Source organism: Chaetodon trifascialis, chromosome 23, assembly GCF_039877785.1.
Source record: "Chaetodon trifascialis isolate fChaTrf1 chromosome 23, fChaTrf1.hap1, whole genome shotgun sequence".
Classification (NCBI taxonomy): domain Eukaryota; kingdom Metazoa; phylum Chordata; class Actinopteri; order Chaetodontiformes; family Chaetodontidae; genus Chaetodon; species Chaetodon trifascialis.
Genome location: NC_092078.1, coordinates 5,502,782 through 5,513,627, shown reverse-complemented (window position 1 = coordinate 5,513,627; position 10,846 = coordinate 5,502,782). Strand labels below are relative to the sequence as shown.

At 39.8% G+C, this 10,846-nt stretch overlaps 1 protein-coding gene and 1 pseudogene across 1 annotated transcript; both read left to right on the top strand.

Moving 5' to 3' along the window:
* Window positions 1-242: 242 nt before the first annotated feature.
* Window positions 243-5,300, top strand: LOC139351774 (GTPase IMAP family member 7-like; annotated as a pseudogene).
* Window positions 5,301-7,341: 2,041 nt separating this feature from the next.
* On the top strand, window positions 7,342-10,347 carry LOC139351773 (GTPase IMAP family member 7-like). The gene is made up of 3 exons (XM_070993779.1): window positions 7,342-7,402; window positions 9,056-9,919; window positions 10,145-10,347. Exons 1-3 carry the CDS (start codon window positions 7,396-7,398, stop codon window positions 10,345-10,347), a joined length of 1,074 nt encoding a protein of 357 aa, XP_070849880.1. The 5' UTR covers window positions 7,342-7,395.
* Window positions 10,348-10,846: the final 499 nt, after the last annotated feature.

Sequence of the window (10,846 nt, the reverse complement as noted above, 5' to 3'; positions counted from 1 at the left end):
AATTGAAAAACATCCAAGTTCATTAGAAAACAATAAATAAACCAACAATGAGTGTGTCACCGGTAGCAAATGTGGGAATTAAACATCCAGTGCATTAAAGGAATTCAGAACATTTCTGAAAAATGGGAAAAGTGGACCAAAGGATTAGAAACAGCTTGGCCAAAAGTGGAAGGTTTGTGCAGTCAGAAAGTGAAAGTGTTTAAAGTCAGCAAACAAACAGGAAACATGTTCAGTCACGCAGACAGTCTCGTCTGTCTTACTGATTGTCGCTCCGCAGGAACGTCTCTTTTGAGAACATGGACGGTAAGTCAATTTCTTCAATTTATTTCTGTCGGGCCTGAACACTTAACATTAAGCTGCAAGAATGAGAAATTTCATCAACAGCGGTTTTGTTTTAACTCATTTTACAGTGTTCATGTAATACACTTTTTTTTATTATTATTATTTACACAATGTAAATTGTGATGCTCTATTTCAAAGCTACTGATGATCCTAATTATTGGCATCAGCTACAATAAAGCTCAAAGTCAAAATTATTTGCTCTCTTCACTGAACACTGCATTTTGTCCACCTCGGCCTGCTTGAAATGAACTGCTCTGTTTAACGACAGCCGACCTCGAGCCTTTTGTTCTATATACGACTGAAATTTACAGCGTGTTACGTGATCACACCAGTGATCGACTGTGTTCTGACACTGAAGTGGGAAAATTAAATGGTAACAGTGTAACGGATGAGTTTAGGACCCAAATGCAGTGCCACCAGTACATGGAGATTTCTTTTACTGACTTTATTCTCAGACTTGGCAGAGACACACGAGCGGCAATGCAGTTCAAAGTTCAGGTCAGAACTATAGTCTCTCAATTTATTTGATGCAGCAAAACAGCAAATTTCAGAGTCTATTTCAGTGTTTGGTGAAGCACATAGCAAACAAGCCCAGGCAGATGACAAACCAGGGAGTGCAGGGCAAACTCGTTTTCAGAGACAGAAGGCTGACATATTTACCAGGAAAAAGAAGATCAAACGTAGCCAAAGACAGGCAGGTTCAGTAACAAGAGGTCAGTCCAATAATAAATGCTAGGCCAAAGGTTGTTTATGACACTTTCAGGAGTTGTATTCCTCCTGTTAAAGTTCACGCAGTATCGTATCAATAACTTCAATAACTCACCAATTAGATCATTTTGAACCAGCAGCTTCAGTATTTGGATCAACTAGCTTGTGAAAAATAAGGTATGTCAAATTTAGTAATCTACAGCTGTTATTTCAATATGTCAGATGCACATTTAACCAACTTTTAGATAAATATGAGAATTGTTTCAGAATTGTGCAAAAAGATCTTCAGTGGTTTTTACCACAATAGTTTAGTTTATATTGTTGAACAGTAATTGGTACTGTTAGAAGAGATTTGATGTTCCTCATTCTTTTTATGTATTGGCCTGTATTCTTCTTCACTTCCTTGTTATGCTCTTCTTCTTATATCCTCCTGACTACCAGTAGTTCAAATTTGTCCTCTGTGGAGGACATTTGTAAACCTGAATATCTCCCACCCACTGCAGACTACTGAATTAAGTCCTTTAGGGCTTTTCAATCATACCAAATGTGAAGGGGTGGGGCTTTGGTACCTTTCTCTATCTCATTAAAGAAAATGGCGTCCGTCAGTGCAAGTGCATTTTATGAGAAGAGGAAAGTCAGTGCATAAAACTTTTTATTGAGTAAATTTTGGCTCGAAATGTTGTTGCCATATTTTTAAAAAGTCTCTTAACTGCACATTTAAACTGTCTGAACTATTTTAACTGTATTTTAGCATTGTATTTAAGTGTTTAAAAAATATCTGAAAACAACCAAACAAACAAACAAACAAAAAATTTAACTTACCAAAAAAAAAATGTTTTGAGTGTCCTAATAACTTTATAGAGATTTGGGGATTTAAAAAAAAAATTGTGATCGGACATTTTTTTTTGTCCTGGTGGTCAGGAGGATATTTGAAAATAACAAAATACAAATGTACAATATAATTAATGGACATTATTGTCTTTCAGAGTCAAACACAATGAGAATTGCCATCTTGGGAAAAACTGGAGTTGGGAAAAGCAGCCTGGCTAACACCATAACTGGAGAGCAGCTGTTCACGATTGACCATACTCTCAGCTCTGAAAGAAGTGAATGCCGAGCAGAGAACAGATCTGTCAATGGAAGAAGCATCACTTTTGTCGACACTCCAGGTTTCTTTGACACACACAGATCTGAGGAGGAGCTGAAGTCTGAGATCGTGAGGTGTATCACAGAGTGCGCTCCTGGGCCTCATGCTTTTCTCATTGTGCTTAAAGTGGAGAAATTCACCGAGCAGGAGCAGGACGTCATCACTAGAATAAACCAATACTTTTCTGAAGAGGTGTTCAGTCATGCAACAGTTGTCTTCACTCATGGTGACCAGCTCCCTGAAGGTCAGACAATCGAGGATCTGGTCCAACAGAGTAGGAGGATGAGAGACCTCGTGAAGAAGTGTGGCAGCCGGTGTCACGTCTTTGATAATAAATACTGGAACAGAAATTCAGAGGATGAATACAGGAGCAACCAGTTCCAGGTGGAGGCGCTACTTAACACATTAGACAAGATGGTGATGGAAAACAACGGAAGATGCTACACTAATGAGATGCTACAAGTGGTGCAGCAAACAATAAACCAAGAGGAGGAGCACATTAGACAGTCATCAGGAAACATGTCAGAGCCAGAGATCAGAAAGCAGGCTAGGAGAAATGTATTCACAAGGCTGTTTGCCAGATTAAAACATTTAGCAGCACCTGTGTTGTTGAAAGCTTTTTTTGGTGTCAAAGCAATGGTTAGACAGGTTGTCACATTTTTAAAGTCCAAAATAAACACACAAAATGTAGCCAAATCAGCCCAGCATAAGCAGTAGCCACAGGAGAAGTAGTCGCAGCAGCAGGAGAAGCAGCTGGATTATCATTAGTCGCAGCTGTAGGGGTATCTGCTGCAGTGGGAGGGGTGGTAGGAGGTGTTACAGGATGCAGCTGAGGGAGCAGAAACACCACTGGAGGCTGCACAGAGGACAGCAGAGGCTGTCAGGAAAGGAGCCCAACTGGTTTATAAAGCAACTGATTTTTTTTTAACGTTTTGGACAACAAGAAAAGTTCAAATTTCTAATGAGCCATGACTCTTGAAGAACAGAGACGTATCTGCAAAAAGTCACATCATCCTGCAGATGAAACAGATGTCTTATTCGAAGCAAAATTTAACCATTGAGCTGATGTTTGTTGTTTTTTCATATGTTATAGTAACAGCTTGTACTGAGCTTTAAACTTTAAAGATTATTCCTTCATGAGCTAATCAGTGTCGCTTTGATATGTTGTCTAGTGCATGTGCATACTATAACCACAAAGATAAAACATTTCTAACATATTTTATCATTACATCGTAACAATTGTTTAAAATACCTTTGGAATGGAAAATGTATTATAATCTTTGATCTATATTCTGTTGCTATGTGATAAAAGTGGCAGACAGTAGAAGATGTACTGGCTGACTGTGTTGTTCTTCAGCCGTTTGCAAGTGCTTTAATAAACTTCCAGAAAGGCAGATCCTTGTCACTGCTCTTTATTATACAGATTTCCACCACAGGTGTATTGGGACAATTAAAACCACTTCATAACAGAAGGAGCCAAAATGTTTACCATTTGTAAAGAGCTGTGGTAGAAAATGTGGGAATGTCTAATCAATGCTGTGGCATGATTATTGACCTTTGAGGTCTCAGAGCCCGTCACAGTGAGCCTCTTTTATGTTGGGAAACTCCCACCTGTCTGGAGGTAACAATGTCAACCTTGTTGGTCTTCCTGAATAACACACACATTGTTTTAATAAAACACCCTTTGCAGACTCCCAGTCATACATCAACAATAAATGCAAGAGGAAGAAACACAAAAATCAAGGAAAATGACCAAATAAACATGATCTGAGCAAGCTTACAAAGCTCAGCAGGTAAAATGTGTCGCTTTTGAAACACGACTGATCGGGATTGGAAACATTTGAAGGACAGAGCAAATACATGTTGAATATGGACATCACAGATGCGCACCCAGTATTCAAATAAGGACAACTTGATCTGTTTTTATTCTTTTATCCATCAAAGCGAAAACTGACAAGAAGACGTTTTTCTACAAGCTAGTGTCGGTACTGTTAATGTCAGACTGAACATGAGCTCAACCCAATCATTTGACACTTTTTGAAACTCTACACGGGGCACAATTTAAAATCCTTCTCCTTTCTTACAAAGCCCTAAATAGTCAGGCAGCATCTTATCTTAAAGAGCTCATAGTGTTATTTCCCCGCTAGAACACTGCGTTCCCAAAATGCAGGCTTATTTATGGTTCCTAAAGTCTCCAGAAGCAGAATGGGAGCCAGTGTGAAGGCATAGCCTTTAAATGTTTTAAGTGGACTCAATAAAGCAGAATGGCAGACGAAATGAAAGAACAAAGGAATTTATTTTAAGAAAAGACAAAACTTTCTAACACAAAATGGACTCTGACAGAGCGGAAAAATAACCAAACAAAACTGCTGAGCTGAGGCAGAGTGGGACACTGGACGTGGCTGGAGAGCACTGAAAAAGAAAACACGTTAGCTAAAAAGTCCAGAAAGCACAAAAACAAAAATCCAACAAGAGTTCTATCTTGGCAAAGTCAGAAAAGGGAATTCCAAATAGATTCTACTATGACACTCACACAGAGAGAAGACATACCACACGGGAGAGATCAGGACGATCTGGCAACCAGTGATGCAGAAAGCCAACATTAAATACAGCTGTCCGATGAGCCAGATGTGCAGGTGATTAGATGGAGCCAGCAGAGAGTGTAGGGGGCACGCCCAGTCTCAGACAGACAGACAAATAACACTAAGGGAAAAGGGAAGAAGGGAAACACGAGGAACAGACAGGTTAGCGGATCCTAACAGCCAGAGCCTTAAGCTATCAAGCTCCTCTACTGTGGAACCATCTTCCAGTCTTTGTCCAATAGGTGGACACCGTCTCTACATTTAAGAGTCGGCTTAAAACTTTCCTTTTGGATAAATCTTATAGTGAGGGCTCGCTCGGGCTTGCCTTGGACCAGCTCCTAGTTATGTTGCTATAGGGTGAGACTGTCAGAGGACTTCAAATGATTCACTGAGCTCCTCTGTTCTTCTCTCCTTTTCCACCTGAACACTTTCATGTCCTACCATGGCAGGTAACTAACTTAGCTGCTTCCCCAGAGTCTTTGTGCTTTGTCGTCTCGCAGGTTCCCATGAATAGTGGTTGAACCTGGATTGTGGATTATAGATCTGTCTCCTGCCGTGGCCCTGCCTGATGTCCACTGATACTTCTAATATATCATATATACTCTGCACTTTATAGTACATGTAGTTAAGAGTCTATTGAATTGAATAGCATAGATCAAATTACAAAGTACTCGATTAAGTCACTGGACATGAACAAAGACAAGGGACAAGCTAATATCAGTTAGGGCATGATTAGTAGGTTATATAAGCTCAGCATGGTGCTCTAGGAGCATGGGTGAGGGACGAAGGACTATTTTCACATAGGAGCCAAAGAGGAGCAAACAAGAAGGATTTACAGTTTGTCAAGAATGCACATCATAACAGGTTTGTTCTATAAAACCAACCACACTGGTTTCCACAAGGATGGAGGTGTGAAAAGAAAAACAGTTTCAATGAAGCTGATAAATGTAATAACAAATAACAAAAGTAAATTCATCCTGATATAAGAAGCTACAAAAAGAAGGTCAGTAGCCCCAGACAGACATGAGGGGAGGCTTGACCAATAACAACATTAACATCTATAAACTTAGATATCCACACGTAACAATCTATAAAAAAAAGACTGAACGTCCAGCAAGTGATAACAAACAAGTGAAAGTTTGATTCAGATGAGTAAAATGCAGTTATATACACTTGTTCAGATACCAGTCTCTGCACTAAATGTCCACCATTTGCCACCATTGCATGCTCCTCCTCTTTAGAGAGTCTGTGTATGATTACGTGTCTTCTGCCGTATATCTTCACAGCACAAACCAGGAACTCAAGATCTGAAGGTTTTGGTTAGTTTGGTTCGTTACCCTGAAGTTTAAAAAAAAATTAAAAATTAAAACACCAAAAAATATCACTCTGGTTCTGGTGCTTCTTTGTGAGTGACAATGTGTAACCAAGGCAAATATGAGCAATGAATAAACTGAAATCTATGACAAAATGTTACCTGAGCAAATGAAGTTTTCCTTGGTGAGGTAATCAGTTCATGAATGGTGCATTGGGATATTTAAGCAGTTTCATTTAAAACGGGGGAGGCCAAAAATGTTTGAAGGTTACAGTGAAGAGTGAAATGAAACGGCCATGTAGAAATGTGTGTGTAGACCCGCAGACAATAGAAAGCTTTGGTAAGTTTCTCTGAAGTGTGTGTGGAAGAGTGAGAGTTGGTAGAACAGAGTTAGAAAAAGTGTGCTGACAAGTTGTGGTAAATAGCGCAATAAGAAGCAGAACTATTTGAGTAACTTCTGAGTGTATTGTTAAAGTGCAGTGAAGCAGATAGAATTGTGTGTGTACGTGAGTGTAAGTCACTGCGTTGAAAAGCATAAACTGAACTCTTGGAGGTCAAGGACAAAACTGAGAGATTAGGGAAGGAAGAAGTGAAGACACTTGGAGAGGTGGAGCTTGTCCCTCCCCTCTGACTCTCAGATGGTGTAAGTTTAAACAGATTCCACACCCCCACGCCTCTCTTTGTCCTCTGCAAGACAGAAGAAGTGAAAGAGAAAACAAAAATCTGCCTCCAACAAAAAGTTATTTGAAATAGGACGATTAAAGCCACAAACTCGCTTGTTTTGGTTATTTAAAATCAATGAAAGATTTGATAATTGTTGTTTAAGCCTAAAATAAATAAATGAACATCTGGTTACTACCTTTTCTTGAGATTGGTTGCTGCTTTGCTTCAACCGCTGACTTCCTGCATCATTCCTTAAATCTAATTGCTTATTTTGCTATTGACTTCTCACAAGCTCAAATCGACATGAAACTAAATTTGGAAAATATTTAAAGTGAGAAACACAACAATTGAAAAACATCCAAGTTCATTAGAAAACAATAAATAAACCAACAATGAGTGTGTCACCGGTAGCAAATGTGGGAATTAAACATCCAGTGCATTAAAGGAATTCAGAACATTTCTGAAAAATGGGAAAAGTGGACCAAAGGATTAGAAACAGCTTGGCCAAAAGTGGAAGGTTTGTGCAGTCAGAAAGTGAAAGTGTTTAAAGTCAGCAAACAAACAGGAAACATGTTCAGTCACGCAGACAGTCTCGTCTGTCTTACTGATTGTCGCTCCGCAGGAACGTCTCTTTTGAGAACATGGACGGTAAGTCAATTTCTTCAATTTATTTCTGTCGGGCCTGAACACTTAACATTAAGCTGCAAGAATGAGAAATTTCATCAACAGCGGTTTTGTTTTAACTCATTTTACAGTGTTCATGTAATACACTTTTTTTTTATTATTATTTACACAATGTAAATTGTGATGCTCTATTTCAAAGCTACTGATGATCCTAATTATTGGCATCAGCTACAATAAAGCTCAAAGTCAAAATTATTTGCTCTCTTCACTGAACACTGCATTTTGTCCACCTCGGCCTGCTTGAAATGAACTGCTCTGTTTAACGACTGATCGACTGTGTTCTGACACTGAAGTGGGAAAATTAAATGGTAACAGTGTAACGGATGAGTTTAGGACCCAAATGCAGTGCCACCAGTACATGGAGATTTCTTTTACTGACTTTATTCTCAGACTTGGCAGAGACACACGAGCGGCAATGCAGTTCAAAGTTCAGGTCAGAACTATAGTCTCTCAATTTATTTGATGCAGCAAAACAGCAAATTTCAGAGTCTATTTCAGTGTTTGGTGAAGCACATAGCAAACAAGCCCAGGCAGATGACAAACCAGGGAGTGCAGGGCAAACTCGTTTTCAGAGACAGAAGGCTGACATATTTACCAGGAAAAAGAAGATCAAACGTAGCCAAAGACAGGCAGGTTCAGTAACAAGAGGTCAGTCCAATAATAAATGCTAGGCCAAAGGTTGTTTATGACACTTTCAGGAGTTGTATTCCTCCTGTTAAAGTTCACGCAGTATCGTATCAATAACTTCAATAACTCACCAATTAGATCATTTTGAACCAGCAGCTTCAGTATTTGGATCAACTAGCTTGTGAAAAATAAGGTATGTCAAATTTAGTAATCTACAGCTGTTATTTCAATATGTCAGATGCACATTTAACCAACTTTTAGATAAATATGAGAATTGTTTCAGAATTGTGCAAAAAGATCTTCAGTGGTTTTTACCACAATAGTTTAGTTTATATTGTTGAACAGTAATTGGTACTGTTAGAAGAGATTTGATGTTCCTCATTCTTTTTATGTATTGGCCTGTATTCTTCTTCACTTCCTTGTTATGCTCTTCTTCTTATATCCTCCTGACTACCAGTAGTTCAAATTTGTCCTCTGTGGAGGACATTTGTAAACCTGAATATCTCCCACCCACTGCAGACTACTGAATTAAGTCCTTTAGGGCTTTTCAATCATACCAAATGTGAAGGGGTGGGGCTTTGGTACCTTTCTCTTTCTCATTAAAGAAAATGGCGTCCATCAGTGCAAGCGCATTTTATGAGAAGAGGAAAGTCAGTGCATAAAACTTTTTATTGAGTAAATTTTGGCTTGAAATGTTGTTGCCATATTTTAAAAAAAGTCTCTTAACTGCACATTTAAACACTGTCTGAATTATTTAAGCTGTATTTTAGCATTGTATTTAAGTGTTTAAAAAATATCCCCCCCAAAAAACATAAAAAAAAAATGTTTTGAGTGTCCTAATAACTTTACAGAGATTTGGGAATTTAAAAAAATAAATAAATAAAAATAATTGTAATCCGACAATTTTTTTTGTCCTGGTGGTCAGGAGGATATTTGAAAATAACAAAATACAAATGTGCAATATAAGTAATGGACATTATTGTCTTTCAGAGTCAAACACAATGAGAATTGCCATCTTGGGAAAAACTGGAGTTGGGAAAAGCAGCCTGGCTAACACCATAACTGGAGAGCAGCTGTTCACAATCAACCATTCTCTCAGCTCTGAAAGAAGTGAATGCCGAGCAGAGAACAGATCTGTCAATGGAAGAAGCATCACTTTTGTCGACACTCCAGGTCTCTTTGACACACACAGATCTGAGGAGGAGCTGAGGTCTGAGATCGTGAGGTGTATCATAGAGTACGCTCCTGGGCCTCATGCTTTTCTCATTGTGCTTAAAGTGGAGAAATTCACTGAGCAGGAGCAGGACGTCATCACTAGAATAAACCAATACTTTTCTGAAGAGGTGTTCAGATATGCAACAGTTGTCTTCACTCATGGTGACCAGCTCCCTGCAGGACAGACAATCGAGGATTTGGTCCAACAGAATAGTAGGATGAGAGACCTGGTGAGGAGGTGTGGCGGCCGGTGTCACGTCATTGATAATAAATACTGGAACAGAAATTCAGAGGATGAATACAGGAGCAACCAGTTCCAGGTGGAGGCGCTGCTTAACACATTAGACAAGATGGTGATGAAAAACAACGGAAGATGCTACACTAATAAGATGCTACAAGTGGTGCAGCTAATAAAAAAACAAGAGGAGGAGCGCGTCAGACAGTCATCAAGAAACATGTCAGAGACAGAGATCAGAGAGCAGGCTAGGAGAAACGTATTCACAAGTCTATCAGTCAGATTAGCAGGTGTTGGAATAGGTGTGCTGTTAGGAGCTTTATTTGGCGTGGCAGGATTGGTTGTACTGGCTGTCACATTTTTAAAGCCCATAATAAACGTACAAAATTTAATCAAATCAGCAAGTGCAGCAGCCGCAGGAGGAGCAGCCGCAGGAGCAGCCGCAGGAGCAGCCGCAGGAGGAGCTGCCGCCGCAGGAGGAGCAGCCGCAGGAGGAGCAGCAGCAGGAGCAGCAGCCGCAGGAGGAGCTGCCGCCGCAGGAGGAGCAGCCGCAGGAGGAGCAGCCGCAGGAGGAGCAGCCGCAGGAGCAGCAGCCGCAGGAGGAGCAGCAGCAGGAGCAGCAGCAGCAGGAGCAGCTGCCGCAGGCATAGCTGTCGGGGTATCTGCTGCCATAGGAGGGTTGATAGGAGGCATTACAGGATATCATGAAGCTGAAGGAGCAGAAACACCGCTGGAGGCTGCACGGAGGACAGCAGAGGCTGTCAAGAAAGGAGCCCAACTGGTTTATCGAGCAATCGATGATTTGAACGTTTTAGACAAAAAGGAAAGTTAAAATTTCTAATGAGCCACGACTCTTGAAGAACGGAGAGAGACGTATCTGTAAAAAGTCACATCATCCTGCAGAAGAAACAGACGTCTTCTTCGAAACAAAATTTAACCATTGAGCTGATGTTTATTATTGTTTATTCATATGTTATAGTAACAGCTTGTACTGAGCTTTAAACTTTAAAGATTATTCCTGTTTCATGAGCTAATCAGTGTCGCTTTGATATGTTGTCTAGTGCATGTGCATACTATAACCACAAAGATAAAACATTTCTAACATATTTTATCATTATGTCGTAGCATTTGTTTAAAATACCTTTGGAATGGAAAATGTATTATAATCTTTGATCTATATTCTGTTGCTATGTGATAAAAGTGGCAGACAGTAGAAGATGTACTGGCCGACTGTGTTGTTCTTCAGCCGTTTGCAAGTGCTTTAATAAACTTCCAGAAAGGCAGATCCTTGTCACTGTTCTTTATTATACAGATTTCCACCACAGGTGTAT